The sequence below is a fragment of the Gadus chalcogrammus genome, chromosome 15 (assembly GCF_026213295.1).
Source record: "Gadus chalcogrammus isolate NIFS_2021 chromosome 15, NIFS_Gcha_1.0, whole genome shotgun sequence".
In the NCBI taxonomy this organism is placed as follows: Eukaryota; Metazoa; Chordata; class Actinopteri; order Gadiformes; family Gadidae; genus Gadus; species Gadus chalcogrammus.
The window spans coordinates 14,490,192-14,515,976 of NC_079426.1; the positions used below are offsets into that span (position 1 = coordinate 14,490,192).

Below are 25,785 nucleotides of genomic sequence, written 5' to 3' on the forward strand. Positions count from 1 at the left end.
GGTCGCCCTCGCCGCCACACTGCCGGGCAAGGCAACACTGACATAAACAGTGTTTACCATTCTAACTCTGTGAGCCTACTTATGCATTTGTAGCGCTGCATTTTGTATTGGAGCGGGACGGTGCACCAACTTTCTCTTTACACGTCAAGAAGCCTGACTGAGAAACGGGAGTCACCACTTTTGGTTTTATTTTATCACCTCCCATCCTCTGCCTCTGCTTGGTTGTCTTACCGTCCTTACCGCTTTGATTGCCCCTCTCTGTCCCTCTCCGCTTCAATCTGCCTAGCGCTGGAAAACAACGTGTCCATGACTGGACAGGGACCGTAGCTTATGCCCCTTCTAGGCTTGCTGGGACTGCATCAGGTTGAAGAAAAGAAAGAAAGAAACTAAAACAACAAGAAACACAAACTCTAGTCTGACCAGAAAATAGACCCCTGGAAATAAACAAACCAACCGACCAACAAACGAAACAAAAAAGGGCGGTTAGCCTGTCGGGAGAAAACAAGGCTTAATGATGGCGCCCAGGTGTGTGTGGGCAGGAGGGCAGCCAGGCGGGGGAGAGAGGGGGAGAGGCTGCTGAACTACCGACGCACCGTGGGTCTTCACGGAATCACAGAGGAGGTGGTGCTGGTGAGGTGTGCCAGTGTTTGTGTTCCTGCCCACCTCCTGTCAAAATATCTGTCCAGCAATATCCCAATCTACCCCGTGCACCTCCTGTTGGTGGTCGCCCAGTCTGCTGCTCAGTATTGTGGCTTATTAACCCACCATGCAGCCCTCGACCACAACCTCTCGGATTATTGACGTCGAACTTCACCCTGAATTTCCATCCTGTTCCTTGTCTCTAGGGACTCGCCCATGTATCGGCCATCGATCTACATCGTCTGATATCGTCCCAAATTGAGTCATATTGTATCAATATATCGCCGCTTATGGACACTGTGTGATTTATATTACTTCCTTATGTACCGCTTAGTATTTCCCTTACTTCTCGACCTTTCTGTCCAGAAAATGAACATGTTTCTAAGCAGGTCTTTATCGAGCGCTTAACATGCACCGCAGCACGGAAACCAACCCAGCCCCGCTGTCTAATCCGTCCTCTGGTGGAACAGTTACAGCCATGTAGGAGAGAACAACCCTCATACTCGATATTAGCGCTAACACGACAACACTTCCGCTACCAAAGTCTGAAAGCGATACACCGTTTGCCTTGCTCTCTCCATTCCCGTACAAAACAACAGCTGGATGCCAATAATATCTGGATGCCCTAATAGGGATTATCTGGTGTTTTACTTTTAAATTGTCCTCATACAATTGTACCTCCCTGACTCAACACAAATCCCTGGGTGTCTTTACTTGCACTGCATTGAATCACTTATGTCCTAAGGCCCTCTGTGGTCCTGACGCCGTTACAATAACACGTGCGTTTGCCAAGGCTCGGGGTCATCAAACAGCAGTGCCTGGCAATGCAGCGGCTGGCACGGCAGCACGTCTTGGCAGGGGGGCCCGTGGCTTATGGTGGATAAATACAGATGATCCATAGTCTTAGGATTCGAGACACACGCTGTGCACGGAGAAAAAGTTGAGAGCCGGGGCTATGGATTAGTCGTTTTCTTCCCCGCTTTCGCTCCAGGAGAACACAGGAGACCGGCGAGGCACTGGATTACAGCGCCCGGCGAAAAGGTTAGACACTTCAATGAGTGCATGAGGAGGGGGATGAAGGCAGTGAACAGGCTTACAGCAGTGCGGGTAATTACAGATTCTTGGCTTTCTACTCTTTCTGACGCTACACTTGGATAACTGGCATGGGTTTGGGTTTAGCTCTTTTTGTTGTTGTTGTTGTTGTTATATTAGCATACCGCGGCGTTGTCTGCATGACAAACAGATATTTTAGCACCTTCGCTGGGCAAATATTTGAATTGATTTGTCTAACTTGTGTGTCTAGAGATATCGGGAAAATCATCTCCGCCGTCTTGCCTGTGGTTGGTAATTACACTGCTGCCAACTCAGATCAGCAGGTTAATCACAAAGGCTTCGGTGGAATGTGTATTAGCAGATGGCCAAAGCGCCAAGTTGTAATAACTTGTATTTGTAATTAGTGATCGAGATCGAGATCCAGTCAAGTGTGGTGCTAATCGCAGGCTGCGGCACAGCGAGCGAGACGCTGCTTTGTTTCTTAAAAGGCCAAGAAAACCCTCGGCAGGAATGGAGTCATGGACGGCTCCTTAATAAGTAGTGAAATATGGCTTGACACACCTCACAGCTCTTATCATGCATAAATCTGGACTCCCGCGGGGCTCCGAACTCGAGCACCACAGCAGTTCTGTACCAAACCTAACTCCTCCAAACACCCTCCAACACACACCCTCCCACCCCGAGCATCACCCCCCACATCCCCTTCCAATAGTTGGCTCCCTCACCGTGGCCCTGTTCCCTGGTCCTCCCCCAGCCCCACCAACCCCCTGCTCTGCGCCAGGGCCGATAAGACATTAACATTCCGGGCCAGTGGAGCCGGATCAGCCTCCTCTATATATAGTTAGCACTGCAGTCGCTGCCTCCATGATCCTCCACCCTCGCTGGTGCAGCCGGTTGCTTTCAGGCACAAGCACAGAGCAAACATGAAATGCTTAATAGGGAATAATGAAGAGCGCCGAGTCGCTGAAGGGGAATCTAAATGAGGGTGTGGAGGATTTAATAGATTGTATAGAAAATGATACTCTCAGTGGTAGTCGATGATAGGAAAACCAGTATGTATTTGGAGATGCACTACACACACACGCCCACACACGCAATAAATCTTAAATTGCAGAAGATCCTTGACTCACTCTTATTCTACTGTGACTGTGTGTGTGTATGTGTACGTATGAGTGTGAGTGTCTTGTGTGTGTGCTCCTTTCCCAGAACTTCAATCTCTCTTTATGCATCGTGATTGTTGATATGGGGTTGGATATGGAGGGAGTCTTTGAGTAGGCAAAATGCTGTGTGAATTGGTAATACTGTGTGTGTGCGTGTGTGTGTGTGTGTGTGTGTGTGTGTGTGTGTGTGTGTGTGTGTGTGTGTGTGTGTGTGTGTGTGTGTGTGTGTGTGTGTGTGTGTGTGTGTGTGTGTGTGTGTGTGTGTGTGTGTGTGTGTGTGTGTGTGTGTGTGTGTGTGTGCGTGAGAGAGAGTGAGTGGGTGAACAGGAGGGTGCACAAAAACAAACGTGTTTTGACATAATAGGCCAAATGTATTGTTTCAGTTAATCTATTGTTCAGCCTCCAATTCTGCAGGAGCAATTTGCTAATGCTACGCCAGAATCCCACTGAACTGGGCCCGCTGACACTCTGCAGGCTGGAAAACAAGGATTTCTTTTCAAATTAAAAAAACTAAACGCAGGCATAATTAGAAAATGGTAGATAGTAGAGAAGGAGAAAACAAGAGAGAGAGAGAGAGAGAGAGAAAAAGAAAGAGAGAGAGAGAGAGAGAGAGAGAGAGAGAGAGAGAGAGAGAGAGAGAGAGAGAGAGAGAGAGAGAGAGTGAGAGAGAAAGAGAGGAAAACTGTTTTAGGGAGAGGATTTAAAGCTGTGTAGAAGAGTAGAGGTTTTTTTCAAAGACACGAGTACAGAGATCGGGAGGAGTGGCAGAGAGAGCCAGGAAGGCTTTCCGACTTGAGAGAAGGCCCGACGGTAGACAACGTTTCTGTAATTACTGCTTCCCGAGCGGCAGCGAGCGGCAGAACCTGCGGTGAAGCTCGCGCCGCGCCGTCGTCACACCCCTCCGGGCTGCTTTCACTAAACACTGGGACGGGGGGGGGAACAACATGCACAAGCCCCACAGATGGTGCCACACACACATAGCGGATCCATTAGGAACAGTCCCTTCCCAGCCTTCCCCGGACCCCTCACCCGCACGCCCCGCTTGTCATCTCTCTGGGTCTTCGGGATGAATTGAAAACAAAACCAACCACCAACCAACCGAAAAGAGGAAGATTGAGAGGGCAGAGGAGAGGCTTGGGGGGGCGGTTAAACCCTGGGTTATGAAAGAAAAGGTTGACCGGAGAAACGACAACGTTTTCAGACTCGTCATGTGCACCATGTGAGCCTTTTCCATGAATACCTGTGCAGGCTTTTCGTAAGTTATTTTCAGTGCGATGTTCACCCTTCCTACTTCACATTCATGAGGCTACACGTATAGCACCTTGCCACCACGGAGACCGGCAGCAGCGGCAGTCTCCCTCTATCTCCCTCTTCTCTGCCCCTCCCTTCACCCCACCACCTCACAGCCACGGCAGAGCAAACGGGGGTTAAGTGGTGCACTCAAGGGCAAAACTTGGGAGGGGTTTGTGTGTGGGGGGGGGGGGGGGGGGGGGGGGGGGGGGGCTGGGTGCGTGTGTGTTTGTGTTTGCTTGGAGATGGGAATGGCAGGGTCGATTGTCATTGTAAAGTGACTGTGTTACAAAGATGTCCCCCCCACTTTACTAATATTTTGCGAGTGTAAACTTGTGTGTGTGCATGCCCAATTGTTAAGGATTTCTGTGACCACGCACAAGAAATGCCTATGGCATACAAAGTGTTGAAAGGCATTCAATATTTTGAAGAAAAATAATTTATGCGTGGGTCGAGCCATTTCGTGAGCGAACACAGATCATGCACACTCAATACAACAAAAGTTTTGACATAAAGTTTTCTTTCTGATGTTGCATTGGACCTTTGGGCGGCAGCAACTAAACTTTGACAAGATAAATATGACTGCTACAAGGACGTGGAATACATTCAAATTAGACACACCTCACACAAACCATCCCATTCATCTCATGTAAACTAAACGTCATCTTACATTTTTTCTCATCTCATGTACTGCTGATCCCACACATGAGGGTGAGATTGGTGTGGGATGGAGGAGCACTCCGTCATCCGAAACAGGAAGAAGTAATCACCCCAGGGCGGGAGAACTGACAACCCAGTCAATCTCTCAGCTCTGAGCCCAGAGAAATCTACAATGAGCACGAGTGCTGTTTATACTACATGTTGCATTGGTGGTTTAAAGTAGGTTAGTACGGTAGGTTAATGTGAGTTACATATGACGCAGACTGCTTCAGTTGATGGCATCTTTGCCCTATTCTATCTGCCTAAAATGACAAAGCAGAGCAACATTATCGTACTGCAACACAACAATATGAGTGAATATTAAATTAGGAAACTAAGTCAGAGAGAGCCAAAGAAATACAGAGAAGTAATAAACCGTTTCTCAACCCATGATGAGACAAGTTGGTCCCTGGTTAGCCATTGCTGATTCGATACATCAAATTAGCTCTCTCAATGGACCAAGTGCACAACAGTTGAAATGTGCATCGCATCATCAATCCCGGGCCACACAAAAGAAGATTTGAAATAATATTTTTGAAGTAGGTTTAGGGGAATTAATAATTCAAATCATTGTAATATTAATACATTTTCCTCTTGGCGGAAATTAAAGGGAGCGCTCAGGGCGTAGTCGCTGGGGGAGGAAGAGGAGGTGGAGAAGGAGGTGGAGGAGTAAGAGGAAGAGGAGGAGGAAGAAGAGGAGGAAGAGGGGGAGCACAGAAGGGAGGAGACCGGCAGCAGCATGTTAACTAAGCAGCTGAAATATGCACACAAACGAGCACTTCTCCACCCCCACGCGTAGGACTGCCGTTTATGCTGACGCTGTGTTGTAGCCAAGATATTCCCACTATAACACTGTGTGGCCAAACTGTGAAGGAGGTGTCACATCGCCTCCACACACACACACTTCAAAAACACTGTCTTAAAAAGCACTTCATTAATTCAGTGAACTATTATTGTTGTTATTACCAAGGGTGTTAGAAACACATATATACACAGAAGAAGTAACAGGCCAGCGATGGATGAGGGAGGGAGAGGGGTGGCGGTGATGGGAGAGACAGTGTTCCGCGTGAGGTATCTTGAACAGAGTATGGTCTAATGGTCTTGGACATAAGGGACATGTTGTAGGAATCCCATTCCCCAAAATAGCAATAAAAGTGTTTTTCTACAGCAAGTGTGTTCAACACTCTCCCTGCCTCTCCCTTTCCCCGACCGCCACACACTGGGAGGTTCATAGCGGAAGCACCAGGAAGTCCAGCGACTATAAGCCAAATGACTGCAGTAATTGGGGTCAGTGAAGTTTATGTTATAAAAGAGACCATTAAACTGAAGTATATTCTTTATCTTGACAGCTCATTTCCTCCAAAACCGGAGGCAAAAAGCTTTTTGATTTTGTGCTCAATGTGTTAGTCAACTTGACCTTACGCACTGCAACAGATAAATTGCATCTACGATATTTAAAGGATATTTAAAAGATAAATTGCATCTATTAATTTAGGGCGGAGGATGACTACACACTGATTATACAGATGATCTACCTGTTGATCATTAGACAGGAGATACTTTCATGAAGGAAAAATTATTCTTAGCATTAAGGAAAAACAGTTACAACAGCCTGGTTCTCCTTCTGCAAGAGGCTGTCGCCCTGGGATCACACACTCTACACCCCTTGGGCCTGGTCACCCCCAAATCAATCAGATGCCCGTTGAGCTGAACCATTAGCCCACGTGAGAGGCTCTGAGAGAGAGAGAGAGAGAGAGAGAGAGAGAGAGAGAGAGAGAGAGAGAGAGAGAGAGAGAGTGAGAGAGAGAGAGAGAGAGAGAGATCAAAAGTAAGAAAGGGAGACAGAGAAAAAGAGAGACAGCGAAAGCGATAGAGATAGAGACGGAAAGAGAGAATGTAAGAAGAGAGAGTGGATGAGAAACAGGGGCTAAGAGCGAGCGAGAGAGAGAGAGAGAGATTGAGAGAGAGAAAGCAAAAGTGAGAGCGGTAGAGAGGGTAGAGCTAGGAGGAGAGAGAGGACAAGAGAGAGGGGCTAGGAGCCAGGGGGGGGGGGGGGGGAGAGGTGGAAGAGTCAATAGAGCTTTGATTTGCAGTCCAGCAGTAAAGGTGGGATGTAAAAGCAGGACAGGTCAGATTAACGGGCCCATGGGAGGGGGGGGCATCCCGTGCCCGGCTGGCTCTCCCCCCAACTCTCCACAGAGGAGAAAACCGTCTGAGCCCCGGTGAGGGAACAGGAAACAGAAGGAGGGGTCTGACACAGGAAGGGAAAGGATGCAAGGACAGATCGGTTTACACACACGTCTGCTTCTATTTCTTCTCTGCAAACGTACATGCACGTTTGCAGAGTACATAAATAGTACCCAACACATGTTATAAATTGTTAATATTATGGATGTGATATGAGTAATGTACTGAGTTGCATTTAAGTAGCATCTTTCCATCTATGTCCTAGCAAATTAGCAACTCACTCTGCACCAGTATAATAATAACTATTCACTTTCCATATGCAATAAACCAGACATTTATGTGGAAGGATTAGCTGTCATTATTATCCATTGTTAAAAGCATTTCAATTGTCTTTATGAGATCATTATCAGGAAGCCCAAAATATTCTTTGTGAGAACATCTTAAAATGAAACACAGAGCAGTTGGGTGAAAAAGGTAAAAGGGACAATATTTTTCAGTTAGAGTTGTTACATGAACAGAGTTATGCTTCTTCTGCTCATGTATTATGAAATGTTGCTGTAGCCTTCATCAGCATCTCACCGCCACTTTCACCAACACATTGAATACTAGGTTGTGTAAATGAAATAGACATCTCCATGCAATCAATGTATCCATTTCGAGGTAAACATGCCAATCAATTAGCATATATTTGCATGTTTATTCATGCCAGGAGAGATTACGGGTGCGATATGCAAATGGTGACAGCAGAAGTGCTATTTCTGCATGCACGTCATCATCCCAGATTCCAGGAAATACACACAAAACAAAGTCTGCCTTTTCAGTGGAAGGATCTCAATATGTCACTTGGGTAAGACGTTACACAGTTGAAACAATCCATACAGCCAGTGTCTGTACAGCCGTATGCAGCCTCAATACAGCCTTATAAATAAATGACCTAAACACCTTTTGTCATTTCCTTAATTACATAAAAGTTGACTTTCTGGGCAAGGTGGGGGGGAAGAACAACAATGGCCGCTCCTGACTGAATAACGTGTCAGCATCCAGGCACATATAGCAGCCCGCAAGGGTGAAGGGCCAACAGCATCGTCATAAAAGTTTACAACAAGGCTGTTTAAAATCTACAGCCCTGGACTGCACCGGCAAACAGGTTAGCTTTACTTTTTTACAACCGTCTTTAAAATGAGGAGTGGGTTGATATGGTCTGTGTGTGTGTGTGTGTGTGTGTGTGTGTGTGTGTGTGTGTGTGTGTGTGTGTGTGTGTGTGTGTGTGTGTGTGTGTGTGTGTGTGTGTGTGTGTGTGTGTGTGTGTGTGTGTGTGTGTGTGTTCAATGATGTGCATACTTGTGAGTGAAAAGGTTATACCCATGGACCTTACAACCCTCCATAAACGTCTTACTCCTACCTAATGGAGGGAGTTACACATTGTTTCCACAGTGAGGCAGCTAAGGAGGCTCTCTTTGTTGTTGTCCTGAGCGCAATTGTAACTGCTGCGGGAATTGTCAACTGTTGAGCGAGCAATATTTATGATTTACATTACAATTTTATATCACACTAATTCCACAACGTCTCAAAGGAAATGCCTTCAAAGCCAGAGCTCAGGAAAATATTTTGAAGAACGCAGACCCGTTTTGGCCCCAACACACAAAGGAATGAACACGGAGGAATCCACAAAGGACCTGTAAGGGCCTTAAAAGTGACACACAACAACAAATGCACAGTGCTGAACAAGCATGATGACGTGTTCCTTTTTCAAGAATACATTTCTTTTTTCGAAGATGCCCCAGAGGTAGTTAAAGCCCTCATTTGTAAAGAGGAAAAGTAATTGTTTGGTTGTGAGCTTTTAAAGTTCACAGTAGGAGTTGTGTGGCCGTGGGGAGCGGAGTTGTTATGATGTCCTCAGCGCTCAGCAGCCACCGTACCCCTCGTCTCATGAGCCGGGGGAAATGTGACGCTGAGGTGGGAACGGTGAACGCACTCCGACTGATACTTGGCATCTGCATTGGACGAATAATCCAAGACAAAATGATTCGCCAAATGTTGATTTTCGAGTGCACTTCATATCGGATCTATCATGAAGTTCATCACGGACAGTCCTGGGGCAGTGAGGGGGAGAGTGGACTACTGTGTCCACTACATTTTTATTTTATTTTTTTTCATTTTATCGAGTCTCCACGGGAGTAACTCGGGAGTAACGGTGGGTCACCATCGTCATTCCTTTCGATAGCTTATACAGACAGGGGACGCCACACCTCTCTGCCCGGAGCAGTCAGGGTGGGGCGTCTCGCTCAGGGACGCCTCGACACTCAGCTAGGAGGAGCCGGGGATCGAACTAGCAACCTTCCGGTCACCAGCCAACCCGCTCTACCTCCTGAGCTACTGCCACAATTGGGTCCACTACACAGGACCCAATTGTGCTTTCCTCCACAATAAAAGCTGCTGAGGTGGATTTATGTTTCCTGTCCGGCATTGTGGCGGTGTAAGGATAGAGCATTTCCCACGAGGCTCTTGATCTCCAGCTTCTGATTAGACACTTTCTCTTCCTCCAAGAGCCTTGCTCAGTGTATTACTCTCCTCCTTGTTCCCCAATAATCTCTTTGTCTCTGTCATTCGCTCTCCCATTTCTGCTCCGTCGTTCGTCTTCTGTTGCTTTTGTCCGTTGCTCTGCCTCAAATCCCTTCATCGTCTTTGTTTATTGTTCTCCATCTCGTTCTCTTTTTCTCTCCATCTCTTTTTCTATACTCATCCATCTCTCCCCACTACATCCCTCCTCCTCCTCTCCTCTCTCTCTTCCTCTTCTCCATCCCCAGTCCCACTCGCTCACACTCTAGTTCACGCCAACTATCCATCGTTCCCTCTTTTTTCTCCCTCTTACCCTGTTTCTTTGCCCTCTCTGTCCACCCATCTCTTTCTTGGGACCTTTCCATCTCGTTCCTTCCCTCTCCGTCTCTTTGCCTGTCTCCCTTTCTCAAAGTCTCTCACCCTCTCGCCGTCTCTGTCTCGCGCTCTGCTTTCATCCTTTATGCTGTGTTTAGCATTCAAGGCCTTTCTTTGCTGCATCACAAGCTGCTGCTGCGGTTTTTTTCTTATTTTTTTCAAAGTTCCTCTTATTCTCCACAAAATATGATTTAAGTCCTTGGGGAACAAGAACAATTTCTATGCATCTTACCAAACCCAGTGAGTCATGGCGGATGCTAAGCATGTCTGAGTTTCCAACCATAGCAGCAGTACGTACAATGCAATACAATACACCAGACCGATACACCACAGGCTGCTGATGTTTACACCTATAGGCAAGGATGTAAGCACCACACACACATAAGTCTACGATATCAGACGCACTTGTTCCCACAAATGCACATGGCCAGACAGACACATGCACACACACGCACCACACAGATTAAATTACGCTAAATATCAAATGAGTGAGGCAGCGTTAACCATTAAAAATGTTAAGGCCACCCAAAGGATGAGAATGCCCCTCTGACACCGAGCTTCCCCGTGCCTAGGTACAATTAACCTCCATTCCTCCTCCATCGCACCCAGCATACGCTCCCCAGGCTGCCTCAGCCGGCCCCGTGGGTCACTGAGCTAATGGACAGCCGTGACTCCGCGGGAATCCTCCTATGATATCGGTCCAAGAACCGGAGCGAAAGGCTTCCTTCCGCCCGACACTCCAACGAGGAGGGGATGATCCCGCTATCGAGGCATTCAGATATTTATGATGATGAAGCCGAGTGTTTACTTATTTGCTCCAAACTGGGTCATATTGGGTTGCGTCGGCACCCGCCGCCGGTGGCTTTGATATCAGGTGGTCTATGGTGTACTGTTGTGCCACTAGGGGCTTTGATATGCTCCGTCGTGCCGAGACCCCCAGACAGAGAGGGAGGCTTCAGGGTGGGCGAGTGATGAGGCATGTTCTTCAAAGGCCTAGCGAGGGCACGTGCACTTGTGAACCCACACACACACACACACACACACACACACACACACACACACACACACACACACACACACACACACACACACACACACACACACACACACACACACACACACACACACACACCTAGTTCTCCAAGCACCCTGCAAGGACACTTACATTTGCCTCCAAACACACACACAAAACATAATCACAGAATAAATAAGCAAAACATGGCCCAAAAAGCAAACATGCACACACACACACGCAAACACACACACACACACACGTTTACACACAGGCATATCCACACAAATACATGTGCTGCTTACACACGCTTACACAAACACACACAACAGCGAAGCCACCAAAACTGAAAACAGCAAATATAAACACACACCCACACAGTACCATACCAGAGCTGTGGGGGGGGGGGAGAGAGAGAAAGAGAGAGAGAGAGAGAGAGAGAGAGAGAGAGAGAGAGAGAGAGAGAGAGAGAGAGAGAGAGAGAAATATATGGTGAGAGACACAGATAAAGTAAGACAGAGAGGGTAGACAGATAGAGAAACAGAGGAAGGGAGCGAGTCAGACTTGGGTGGGTGTGTGGGTGTGCGGGCATCAGGATAAAGTCGGGTCCACCACCATGAGCCTCAAAGCGGCCCGCTAATTACCTGTCAGCTGGGTGGGGGAGGGGAGGGGAGGGGCTCCAGACTGGGAAAGATCATCCCCCCCATCCCCAGCGTCTACCCCCATCTCCCCTCGTGTCAGGAGCGTGCGGAAGCCGTTATCTCGGGAGCGGAACACCACACCATATGTTTTGCGTCGTTTAGAAAGTCATTAGCGATGGGAAGAGAGTCCCAAACGGCGGCGGCGGCGGCGGCGGCGTGCTAAGTAGCGTGGTGTGATTTACAGCTTGCCGTGCTACTGCTAACGCTCTGCTCAGACGCTGGGGCCAGATAAGACGTCTATGAAGGGCGTAAAGTCACCCAAAGTTTTCTTCCGTCTTTTTCCTAGAGTCTAAATTGTTCCGGGTCGCAGACACCATAGTTACGTTATCGTATGTTCAAGTCAAAAGGAAGGCAGAAACACGAACGCCATGAGCCGGCCCTGAACATGTAGGCGAAAGGTATTGTCACGCGTGTTAGAATGCACGGACGGCTGTGCTCTAGCGTGCCCGTGGCGGATTTTGAATGTGTTTACTAAAACCCAGTAGGTGTGCAAGTCATGCTACAGCTAGAGCAAGTGCCCATGCTTGACGAAAACAGAGGCGTTTGCCTGGTACTGATCCTCTTCCTTTTCAAGTGTTAAAATAAATATCAAAAGATACACACAAATACACACATGCAGCAGATACTCGATACCCGTTTGTTTGAAGACTGAAGCTTAAAATCCTTCTTGCTAGTTTGTTTAAAGATCAGTGGCAGAAGAGGAATAAGGTGTGTGTGTGTGTGTGTGTGTGTGTGTGTGTGTGTGTGTGTGTGTGTGTGTGTGTGTGTGTGTGTGTGTGTGTGTGTGTGTGTGTGTGTGTGTGTGTGTGTGTGTGTGTGTGTGTGTGTGTGTGTGTGTGAGAAAGAGAAAAGGAGAAGAGTGTGTTTGTGTGTGTGTGTGTGTGAAAGAGAGAAGAGTGTGTGTGCATGTGTAGGTGTAGGTGTGTGTGTGTGTGTGGTGTGTGTAAGACAGCATCTTTGCACCAAACTCTTCTGAATAAGTTCAATCAAGAGAATCCCTGCTCCTTCGCTGCTCCTTCTCTCCTTTTACTAAGTTGCCAATTAGCAAGCAAGTATTTGAAACGTTCCTGGTGTCGAATGCGGTGAGCCCTTTCGGAGATATGATAAGCTCCGGAGCAAGTGCCGGATATTTAAAGTTTTCAAAACATGGGAAAATATGCAACATGCATGCTGTGCACAGTGTGTGCGCCGCGCTGCACACTGCACACTCAATCTAAAAATGTAAATGACTATTTCCGCAAAGGAAACATAGGAGATGCTCCGTACCCAAACTGTGTGGCTCAGTTTCTCTCTGGCAGAGAAAACCCATCTGTAACATTTTGGGTAAGAACTTAAAAATGGGGAATATGAAAAACAAGGGATAGGCAATAAGCATTTGTGGTAGTTTTCTGTGTGTTGATTTTGTAATGCTGTGGTTTTTCCGTGACAACAACATTTGGCGAGCTGTCTGCACAGCGGGCCCATATGCTGTGTGTCCCCTGGTCCAGTTGGGCTAGGGAATGGCCATAAACTGTCCTGAAGCGCTGCCAAAGTGATGCCATGCAGGGGTTCAGTGAGTCCAAAAGCCGTGTCCACAGACCTGTGGCTCAGGTGTATTTTTAAAACCTTCGGCTGTTTTTTTTTCTTTTCTTCATTGCACTTCTTTCTTTTCCCAAACAGTCAGTGACGTCATAACTTACAATAGGTTGTGCACTTGGCGTCAAAGTAAAACTTAGTTGGTGTGCTGTATCTCTTTGAGTGTCAGTAAGGGATACACACACACTCACACGAGCCCTGTTTAAGGATTTGTCAGCGGCTGCCACTGCGAGTCAATTGGGGGATGTCGCTATTTATCTTGACATTGCACGCTGTGGTGAATATACAGTGGGCCGACTGAACGAAACGGCTGGATACTGCTGCGGGACTTTGATTAAAAAGCAATTTTTTACTGGAAAAAAATAGGAGGAGAAGTCAAGGGGTGGGTGGAGGGAGGAATGAGATGCGGAGGACATGGGCTTTGCTGCATGCGTAGAGATCAGCAGCGCGAGGGGTGAACCTGCACAGCCAGCAGTACTAATGCTTATCCTTAAGTAAAATGTTTGAAACTCTTCTTTGCTGAAGCACTGAGTGACTGGGTGAGTGAGTGACTACATAAGTGAATGTGTTTGAGTGAGTGGCTAAGTGAGTGATGGTTGGAATGACTACACAAGTGAATGTGTGTGAGTGAGTGTGTGAGTGAGTGGCTGAGTAAACTAATGACTACATGCATGAATGTGTGTAAGTGAGTGAGAGAGTGAGTGAGGGTGGGAATGACTACATACGTGAATGTGTGAGTCTGTGAGTGAGTGAGTGAGTGAGTGAGTTGCTACAGCAAAACCACTCTCTACTCTCTCAAAGGCTGTGTTCAGTGATAACAGACATTGCAACAGACAGGACATTAGGGTGCAGTGTTCTGGAAAACATGGGCCATGAAAACAAGGAAGCAACAACAACAGAAAAATTCAACAAGAACAATACTGAGGTTGAGAACTTTCAACAAACAATATAAGACCAGTGACCTGCTAGCCTTTTTTTGTCAGTGTGCTTGTATGTGAATGAGTGAGTGAGTGAGTGCGTGCGTGCGTGCGTGCGTGCGTGCGTGCGTGCGTGCGTGCGTGCGTGCGTGCGTGCGTGCGTGCGTGCGTGCGTGCGTGCGTGCGTGCGTGCGTGCGTGCGTGTGTGCATGAGCGTGCGTGCGTGCGTGTGTGTGTTCTTTCATATCTGGTAACAAGGTCTGGTTGTGTGTGACTACAGAAGCCCATTCCTGGACTGCTGTTCAACACTGTGTACCAGCGAAAGGGTGACTCATGGGGGAGTGACAGCACCCCCTTTGCATTGTGGGTATTCTGTTCAGTGTTTCTAAAACACAAACACACGCGAGCCATACATTGAAACACACTGTGCATACATACCAATAAGGCTGGCTCCGGGGACATGTATTGAATTGAAATTCAGTCTTGTTTTGCGTTATCATGTGAATTTTATGGGGGGGGGAATTTAGTGTTTGATCCATGTCTGATACATTCATGCAAATGAAGCCCTTTGAGACTACACTTGTGTTATGCGCAAGTGTGTTTGTCTGCTTGTGTATGCGCAGCAAGAGCCTCTCCGTGGAGCACCCTACAGTAAATGCAGTGCCCTCAGCGACCTCTCCGACCGACCCTCCTCCTACACCATGCAACAGCCTCTCAGCACCACTTGTACATGGTGAGTATTCCTGTGGCGTACGCATGCATCGACCACACCACTGGGATTAAACATCCATATTCTAGTGTCGGCAAAAGTTAGAAGTTAGAGCATGCTTTTTTTCTGTGTTTGTGTGTGTGTGTGTGTGTGTGTGTGTGTGTGTGTGTGTGTGTGTGTGTGTGTGTGTGTGTGTGTGTGTGTGTGTGTGTGTGTGTGTGTGTGTGTGTGTGTGTGTGTGTGTGTGTGTGTGTGTGTGTGTGTGTGTGTGTGGCTGTGTGTGTAGTTCACAACTTCACAGTAGATGACGCAATAGTGCATCTGTCAGCGAAGCAAAACAACCAAAATTAAATCTAGAATATGTCAGGATCGCGGTTCGCACTGCATGAGAGGAGGAGATGTAAAAAGAGGAAAATGAAAGACAAGATATGTATGCACACACACACACGTGTAAATATATACTCTCTCACATATACATGTGAGAGGGAGATAAAAATACAGCAGAATGAAAAGAAAGATATGTAAACACACACACACACGCGTGCATATATATATAGAAATAATAGAGAGAGGAAGGAGGAGACGAGGAAGAGGAGGCAGTAATGTGTGGTGAAGAGAACAAGGGGAATGGGGATGAGCAGAGAGATCACAGAGGGAGTCAGTCTTTCAAATTTCTAGCTCATGATCAAAACTCACAGAGCAGCGTGGGTTCCTGTGTGACTCGGCATTCAACGCACATTCACATATTCTCATATCTCACGAATTAAGGGCCCCCGGTGACTTTGACTAAAGACACAACAACGCGTGAAATGTCAGCCGGTGCATATCTTTCTCTGTGCTACTGTGACACATCTCCCAGTAAAACAGGTAATTAACACAGGACAGAACGGAGGTGGAGAGAGATTTGGTCCGACGGGATTCGATTGGATCGTGAGAAGAGTGACAAAACACCCAGAAAACCCAGTGTGTTAGCATAGCCCAGAGTAAACTCTCAATTGAAAGTTATGCAAATAACATTTGAATAAACATTGTTTCTGTTGGAAGAGGCATTTGATTGAACTTCTTTCATAATATAGCATATTTTGAAAATACACTTATATTATCAGCTAACAAGACATACTTGCAGCTGACTAGCAGGGTGAACATGAACTATGAAGATAGGTATTGCAGCAGCGAGGCACAAAGAATTCTAACTTCTCCCTCACAGTACACGAACGCACAACTGAACCAAGCCTGGCTGTAAAAGTCTCCAGCCACGGAGAGTGCACATACTTGTTACTGAAAAGCGATGCCAAGTCCTCCAGAATGTGTCCAGACCGCCTGTTCTAAGCAACAGGGACAAGTTATTCTGGGCTCGAGTTTCAAAGGGGGAGAGAAGGTCTGTCTTCTAAACTACAGCGTGTGTGTATGTGTGGGTGAGTGTGTGTGTGTGTGTGTGTGTGCCTTTTTGTATGGCAAAGAGTCCATCTGGAGCAATACATCTTCAAAGCAAAGATGTTGATGTTCTATAATATTGCATGTCTTAAGAAATGTAGGGAGCATAGTTTTTCCCATGACACATAAGCACACATACATATAGCTTGGAGCGTTTTATCATCTTTTGTGCGAGCGAATGTGGAAATCTCAAGGCGTTGCGTGCGGTTCGATGCTACAGCATCGCTACTTTACCCAATTAATATGTGAAATGGGAAATATTATGACACATTTATAGAATATATTATATTTCTACGCTGATTATATTACAACAATAGAATGAATGCATTTCTAAATGACAAGCTTACAATTCTTTAAGGGTCTTTTCTTTTTTATATAACGCGGGGGCCTTGAGACGAAAAATAAACATTAATTAATTGACCACATTACGACCATTTCATACGGGACACGAATCGTGCAACTGTCTTCCATTGCTGCATGTGGCTTGGAGTCATGTCACATGATGTTGCTAACATAGGCGTCGCTAATGGTACGCCTGTGACCAAAAACATCTGCAACCTGCAAATGGCTTGTCCTGGAACGTCCATTAATGCCACTCAATCTGCCCCCACTAAGACACTGCATAGAGTTAGATGAGAGCTAACTGTTCCAGCCGCCAATAATATTGTCAGAGACATGCAAGGTGGGAATGCCCTCCAGCAAGGTCACCGCTGTAGCAATATCTAATACTTTCTTCGGGGACAATATTTTTATATCCCACACTGCCAAGAACGTATCCGGTCGTCATTTAACGCAAAATAAGGGTCAGTGGATATTGAAATTCTTCAGCTGGATACCTTTAGCATGTATGTTAAATTGATGCAGAGCTGCGTGTTTACATCCAATTTCTGTTATGAGGTAATACTATCTGGCAATCGCTTGGAGGTAGGCTAAAGAGCAATGGGAGGGACATTAGCGTCGGTTCATACAGTCAAAAGGGATTGACTCGTAGTGTGGGGGTTCTGTTCAGACAGGGCAGGGGAATACGCCCAGCACGACCATGGAGAACAACAAATTCAGCAGAAATCCCCAAATGCAGTATTGCTAGCTTCATGCTGTGTATAGGGGATGAATAGGAGTCTTGAATTCTAATCAACAAACACAGAATATTTCAATAAAACAATATTGAACTAATCATTCAGAACATGGAAATGAATAACAGAGACAATCACTCGGAAATAATCACCAGGGAACATAAATTACATACATTACTACAAGATAACTATTGAAAAGGTGTTGATTTAGATAACGAAGAATATGCATACAAATAAGGATAATGAAATAAATGAACACTGATAACAATGAGAGTAAATAACTTTTATGTTGTCTTTGTGATATTCTCCCCTGTTACGTTAATTAGTATAAGAAATTTAGCAATAGGAGTGCCCCAGCTGGAGTCTATCAGCAGAGATAGACTCCAGCTGGGGCACCGCACTCTGAGCCTGTCAACCTGAACAGCTGGACTGCTATACCAAACAGTGTTGTTCTTACTTACTAGTGGTAATTATGTTTGTTGTGTATGCCTTGAACTCTGCATTAGGGTGGCATTTACAACAGACTCTGCAGGCAGATTCAACGTTGTTACTATTTCACAGCCAGTGTCGCGAACCCTGGTCTGCCTGGTGGGTCAGAATGCTGCAAATCAGAAGCCATGGGATATGGCATGATTGACATGACCCTGAATCGCCCTGACTCCAATCTGTAAATTCTCTATGTAAAAAAAAATGCGATACAGGATTTTAAGCAGGGAAAGGGCTGTCTCTACATAGATGCTCAAGGGACCCAATTACATACTGGACATTATTAACTATTAATTATTAATTATTATTAATATGCACTTGTATGATGCTCTATGTTTTTTGCTGTGTTTTCGTCCTACCTTCTATACTGCCATGCTTTCTTAAGCTTTTTTACGGGATTAATGAGGACCCTCAAAATGATTCGAACACCGAAAGACGAGACAGGAAGGTCCTCCGGAGTTTCTCTAAACAGGCCCCGCCCCTCCCCTCGTACCTTGCCCAGCTGATTGGCCGGCGGGGGCAGACTGCTTCCGTTGAGCACGTGACATTGGATGCTGAGCAGCGAGCCCGCCGCCTCCTCGGGGTCCGGCTCTCTGTCGCCCACGTCCCGCTGGGAGTGCTGGCGGCGGCGGTTACCATTGGGGCGGGGGGCGTGGGGGGAGGAGGAGGAGGAGGAGGAGGGGGAGACGGCCTGCTGGATCACCACGCAGGACAGACCCGGGGAGGAGGCCGGACGCACGCTGAGGGCCTCCAGGGCGATGTTCGCAGACACCTTAGTCGAGAGATGGAAATAAAGGAAGCAATGCTTTATAAATATAATAAAATAAAAAAAAGACAGGGACATGCAGGATGTGGAGCAGGAAGGGGCGGAGCCAGAGACATGACACATTTTATTGCAATATAATTTAGTTGGATGGCTTTCATCCAATGAGACAGTAGACAGGAAAGAGGAAGATATAAATCAAACAAACAGGGAAGGCCGAGGTAAAGCAGCACTAGGAAATGTACAGCGGCAAATTCGCATCCGATGAACCTACCCGACAATAACAAAGGTACCGGCTATGAGCGGCTGTGGCCGTCCAGCATATATGTGTGTGTGGTGCGTGCGTGTGCGCGTGCGTGTGCGCGTGGGGTACCTTGGATACGACCTGGTGGTCCGTGGTCAGAGCCATGTCGGCGATGCGCTCCACACACTGGACGATGCGGGTGCAGGCCCGCGCCTCGTCCTGTGCCATCCACAGGACGTGCTCCTCCACCAGCATCATGTTGCTGCCGATGTCCCACACGTAGCCCCCCAGCTGTGGAGACCGCCGAAACACCTCGTTATGGTCCCATTCATATACATATATAGTACGTACTGTACACACACACACACACACACACACACACACACACACACACACACACACACACACACACACACACACACACACACACACTAACACTAACACACACACACACACACACACACACACACACACACACATATATATATACTATATATACAGTATGTATGTATATAAATATACACATTTTTACACATACACACACACACATATATAGTTTATATACAGTATGTATGGACATGTTTAGAAATCTTTATACATACATATATAGATACATAGACACACCCACACACACACACATATATATATATATATGTATATATATATACTTGTGCACACACAGTATATACTCTTTATATAGATCATGTATAATATATAAAATATATATTCATAGTAGCATAACGACTGGATGCCCTTAGCAGTGTTTTATTGCTATCATGCACACACACAACCATATACACACAAACACACACAGGCAAACAGCAGCCATGCACACTCAGACTCATCATTACATCAATCACGTCGACAACAATAGACACATTTATAATATAATCTCCAGTCCGAAGTATGAGGGTGGAAAAAAGTGTCTTCATTCATTACGGGCAGATTTAATTTCGATTATCCCTACCGTTGGGACATAATCACTTCCTTGGGATGACAGTTAGCTATTCACACCTCCTTCCTTTCACCCCCCTTTTTAATTTCCAGTTGCTTCATCATACTGCTCCTCTGTGGCTTACGAGGGTGGTCATGGTGGGAAGATACAAGCTGCTGTGAATATCCAAGAAATACCCTGCTGCAGCGGTGGAGGCTGAACGAGCACAGACACACACACACACCAGCTAGCTACAGGTATGAGCAGCTCCACCGTTCATTATGGGAGACGCTGGATTATCTGCGGCCTCGCAAGACCCGACCTTTTAAACATGACGTGAGGCACCGATAACCTGATAACCCCTCTCCCAGCCACGGGAAACAAAAGGGGAAGGGAGTCATTTGTGGGTTTTAAATAGAGCGCGCTCCCAAGAAGAATGCACATGTGTCGTCTTCAGGGCGGTGATTGCCATTCAGCTCGGCCAGCAGCACAGCAGCGAAAGGAAAGGAGGTAAAACGTTAAGCTGTCTACAATCGATTGAGGGGCTTTGAGCAAGAACGCGTCGTTCTGCCTGTGTCTTTTTAAAAAGCCCCCCTCTCTCTCTCCCTCTATCCATCTCTCTACACGTCTCTCTTTCTCTCTGTGCACACGTCTCTCTCCCTCCCCGTCTTCTTCTCTCAAAATGTCTTTGTCTTTCTCTCGCTCTCTCCCGATGTCTCACTCTTTCCGTCTGTCTTTATGTCTCTCTTTCTCTCAGCATGTCTGTCTCTCTCTCTCCCACAATCCTCAGTTTGTGTGTGTCTTTCTCTCAGCATGTCTTTCTAACTCTCGCTCCCTCCATCTCACTCTATCCATCTGTCTCTCTGTCTCTCTTTTTTCTCGGCATGTTTGTTGTCTCTCTCCATCTGTCTCACTCTTTCCATCTGTCTTGTTGTCTCTCTTTCTCTCAGAATGTCCGTCTCTCTTTCCCTCCGTCTCACTTTTCCCCTCTGTGTTTATGTCTCTCTTTCTCTCAGCATGTCTGTCTCTCTTTCCCTCCGTCTCACTTTTCCCCTCTGTGTTTATGTCTCTCTTTCTCTCAGCATGTCTGTCCCTCTCTCTCTCCCTCTCTACCTCTGCATGAGTGTGTCTCTCTCGCTCTGCATGACCATCTATCTATCTCTCTGCTTTCCCTTTCACCACCACCGCATCAAATTGAATTGGTGGAAAAAATCCCTTGATTCTTCTGTCCCACGCAGCATCTACTCAACAGATTTCCACTACTGTAACAGGAGCTGTAGCTGCCCACCTTTGGCAGAAATCGGATTGAAACGTGCACATCCGAAATGTCAGCGTAAATGAAAAAGGAATGTGGTTGCCCTTTAAATCCTATTAGCTCAGATTACTGTTTAATTCATAAAAGCACAACTGTGCATGTTTCTAGTGTAGGCTGCCTATCACAATCACTAACACCTTTACCCACCACAGAGCGTATGTGTCGTTCCACCATGTCTAAATATGTTTTTGCTTTTGTGAAGGACTTTTGTGCGTGTGTGTGTGCGTTGTGTGTGTTCCTACATCTCTGTGCTTCTCGGCCAGCCGGGTGAGCCTCTCCACCAGGTGCGTGACGAAGATGACGTCCATTACGTCGGTAAACAGCGCCGCCCTGCTGGTGAGCGCCACCAACTGCTGCCCCAAGGGCCTAGCGTTACTGGCGTTGATGGTCATCTTGGCAAAACAAGGAGAGAGGAAAATACATATTATAATACTTATGACTTAATTTTTTTGGCAAGGCAAGGCAACTTTATTGATAGTACTTTTCATACACGAGGCAAACTCAAAGTGCTTCACTAAAAACATCATCATAAAATAATAAAATAGATAAGTCAAATAGAATAAAATGGATAAGTAAGAGAAAAAAAAGGCAAAGTAAAAGAATTACAGTGCAATGTATTTAAGATTTAGCAGAAAGCTAATGCAAACATAAATGTCTTCAGTCCCGTTTAAAAGTAGTCAGAGTTTGGCAAGTCTTAAATTCATGAGAGAGCCTATTTTTTTTTGGATTGTATTTTGTTTTGTTATTTTAGTCTTTTAAAAGTTTAATGTATGTGTTTTGAAGGTGACTAGGTTTAAAACAAATCCTTGTTCTGAAAAGCACCCCACACCTAATTAAACAGTAATTATTCACCTTGTTGCTTATTGGCAAGGGCTAGGGCTACAATACTGAAATAATTATTGTCTGTGTTTCATCCTGTGATTAAAACATCTGTTAGGAAATAGAGGTGCATACTGACTAAGAATGAGATTCATTTGTATTACAATAAGCATAAACAATGTGTGTAGTGTGTGTAATGAGTCTGTAGGGAACGCTGAATGATGAATAAAAAAGTACGTAAGCTGATACAGCATGGAAACCCAATACGTTAACATATTGAAGTATATAGATTACTGGACCTCAATAATATCTGTTAATTGTCAGGGGAGTTAATCATTTCATTAAACGGAAATTAATTGTTTACATGGCATCATAATGGTAACAATAATTAAAAAGGAAAGTACATTAGATGACACAAAACGCATGACAATTAAAGTATATCGGTTCAAATTCGTGGTGAGTTGTTGTGTGTTTTGTAATCAAGATAGCAGTGTCAACTCCCCAGTTCAGGCCGTGGTTTGGGGAGGGGGTGGGGGGAGGTCGAGGGTCCGTCCTACCTGGGTGTTCTCGTGCAGTGCGCGGGTCAGCTCGCTGGCGTAGGGGCACTGGGTGTAGTCCTCCTCGGCCCAGCGGCCTGCCCGGTCGCACCGCCGCCACGCCTTCTTCTCTGGCCGGGGGGCCGCCCGCTGGGGGGGGGGACGCTGCTGACGATGGGGGTTGTGTCGGGCGGGGGTGTGACCGGCCAGGTGTGGCGCAGAGCCAAACGTAGACGGGGCACAGGGCAGGAAGGCCAGGATGCCGGCCAGGGTCTTCGGCCACCTGAGAGGACAACATGACAACTTGGATTTTTGTCAAAGACAATTTCGGCTTTCGGTACGTCTATTTCTTAACCTTCTGGTCAATCTTTTCCAAGAGCAGGAAGAACAGTTTTTCGTTTCTTGGTTTCAGGGTAACATCGTCTCATCTCAAGACGGAGCTGGGTGCTTTGAATGGGCCCATATTGGCGAGAGGGAGGGCTGGACTTTAAATAAAAATATAACTGCATATTTATGCTCCTTGTCGTTTTTCCAATGATGTTGTTTGCTTTTTCTCATGTTTTTACAATTTTTCTCGCCCTGGGAACTGTTGACTGATGAAAAGAGCTCCCATGTGAGTTAGAGATTGGTAATTGTGTTTCATTAGGCTAGATATATTTGATAACACTCATTACCCTCTCCCAGCAGGTTTCAGAGTGGAGGTTAAACTTTGAGCAAAGTCAAAAATCAATCAATATCGCATTTACTTTATTGTTACTTTCTAAACGGAAGGTGACTTTATTTAAAGTAGAAGGTTAACAGCTCAAAAGCTGTTTTGACAGCCATTCTAACACACACACACACACACACACACACACACACACACACACACACACACACACACACACACACACACACACACACACACACACACACACACACACACACACACACACACACACACAGAGAGGGGAAATCTGTCCCCTCTCTACAAAAAAGACAGAGAATGGTTCTAATTTTCCAGCCCATTACGCCCGGAGCCACCGCGGTCCCTCCCGTCTCTGGGCTCTGGAAGTGGGCCACAGTCAGAGTACAGTGGGCTCCAACATGCAAGGGACAGTAAAACGTGCTGCCGGGTTTAAGCTGTAACCCCAGTATTAAATCTCCTCCAACCACCACGGCAGCACAGCCCACAGGGGTAGCGGAGGAGAATAGAGAGAGGTGGGCTGAGGACAGAGGGAAGGAGGGAGAGAGAGAAGGACACACAGATGGGGAAGGAGAGGGAGAATGAGAGGGACGGAGAAAGAAAGAGACAGACAGACTTTCAGAAGAAGTAGCGAGTAGGGATGGCATGACAATCAACTACATGCTTGAATCAACACACCATCTGCTGCGATTGATAAACTTGCGCCCTCGTACATCCATCAATAAAAGCTTAAAGCATGACAAATTGTCGCAGCTTGAATAAAATATCACAATATTCTACCCAGCAATATATAATGTATAAATTGGGGCGGTTTCTATCGTGTCTTTGTAACGGTGTCATCTTGGATAGCACTGTGCAGGGCAATGGGAATACTTCACTATTTATTTTTCCAGTTGGGGACCAATGGAAGGCTCCCATCTCGAGGAATAGCTAATCATGTGTTGCCTGCAAGCAAATTTGAAGAAGTATTAGCCTAGCATGAATCAACCAATAAAATAGAGCAAGTATCCCAGCAGGAGTGTATCCGTTTGACAGCAGACTTGCGGGATCCACCTAGATAGCAAAAGCCGTGCAGAGTTGCCCTGTTGCGCCGTAAAACTAGCCCGTTTCACCTAGCAAAGCTACCCTGTTTAGCCGCATGGAGGTGGCCTGTTTAGAACAGCAGAGATGGCCTGGTTAACAGCACACAGCTAATCTGTTGCACAGTGGATGGCTAGCTAGAGTGCGAGGAAGGTGGGTGGTGTTGGTGGTAATTAGACATGTCATGCAAAGAACTTAAAAGCGCATGATAATAGAATAGTCTTTTTTTTTTCTTTCTTTTTTTACTACCAGGCACACTGCAGTGCCGACAGTATGCTTTGCCTGTCATCTGTCATCGCCATAGACACAAAGTCACCTGATGGAAGAATGTTGGGGATCCAGTGGCTGAGCTGTCGTGCTGTGTTGTAGTTTCTGACACATTAATTCTCTCACTTAGTGTATGATCCACCGTATGTCTGATCATCTCATCGCAGCTCATGGCTTGTGGAGATGCCTGTCTGCGTGCTTGAATTGCCTCATTCTTTCGACTGTTCCACCAGGTATGGGCATTGATATGTGCACAATGAAAATAAACCATAATTGCTTTTGTTATTGTTGTTGTCGTGGTCATCGCCTGTTCGAGTATTTTAATAACCAATTTACAATTATTGTTCTGCACCAAATAATGAATAGCTTGGACATGACATCGTACAGCAGACCCTGAGGTCATTTGACCCCCACCCACACCCCCTCATCGGGGTAAACAACAAGGCTCCACTGACCTGAAGTCCCCCTTGTTGTTGCTCATTCTGTCGGCTGCGCAGTACGTGGCTGACGTCTCCACCACGACAATTTCCATCTGACGGGACCTGTTGCCACGGGAACTGATCACCTGGCACTCCCAGACGCCAGCTACGCCCACGTCAATGTTGGACAGGAAGATCTCACTGGTCAGGGGGGATACAGAGGAGGGAGACAGACTGTAAACACTGAAAAGGGTGTGTATGTGTCTGTGTGTGTATGTGTCTGTGTGTGTGTGTGTTCGGTGTGTGTGTGTGTGTGTGTGTGTGTGTGTGTGTGTGTGTGTGTGTGTGTGTGTGTGTGTGTGTGTGTGTGTGTGTGTGTGTGTGTGTGTGTGTGTGTGTGTGTGTGTGTGTGTTCGTGTTTATGGGTGTGTGTGTGTTCACGTGTTTATGGGTGTGTGTGTACATGTGTGCATGCGTGCATGCGTGCGTGCGACACACATGTGTGGGGGAACAAATGAGGAATTCATCTTCGGACCCAATTCTTCATCTAGGGCGTGTAAATATGTGATGGAGCTTAAAATAATAATGTTCACACAGGACTATCAATGCAGGCTTGAGTCTTCTTTGTCAGGCCACACTTCCGCCTCGATGGAAATGAACTGATTCAACCGATGAACATACAAGACCGACAAGGACTCACTCATGTTCCTTGCCAAACAGGCTAATATCAAGGATTAGGCATATTATGTAAAAATAAATAAAAAATAAATAAAACTGAGTGAAAAGGGATTGCTTAGCAACAAGACAATATCACCATGGAGATGTGCACTACATGGCAAAAACGCAGTAAATTA

General features: G+C 46.3%; 1 protein-coding gene across 1 annotated transcript in view; it reads right to left on the reverse strand.

Moving 5' to 3' along the window:
• The window catches only part of LOC130404203 (adhesion G protein-coupled receptor A3-like), a 233,700-nt gene that overhangs the window by 63,051 nt on the left and 144,864 nt on the right, over nucleotides 1-25,785 (reverse strand). Inside the window, 5 exon segments of the mRNA XM_056608847.1 lie at nucleotides 18,363-18,641; nucleotides 19,006-19,167; nucleotides 21,368-21,517; nucleotides 22,502-22,763; nucleotides 24,968-25,132. Coding sequence (XP_056464822.1) covers nucleotides 18,363-18,641; nucleotides 19,006-19,167; nucleotides 21,368-21,517; nucleotides 22,502-22,763; nucleotides 24,968-25,132 — 1,018 coding nt within the window.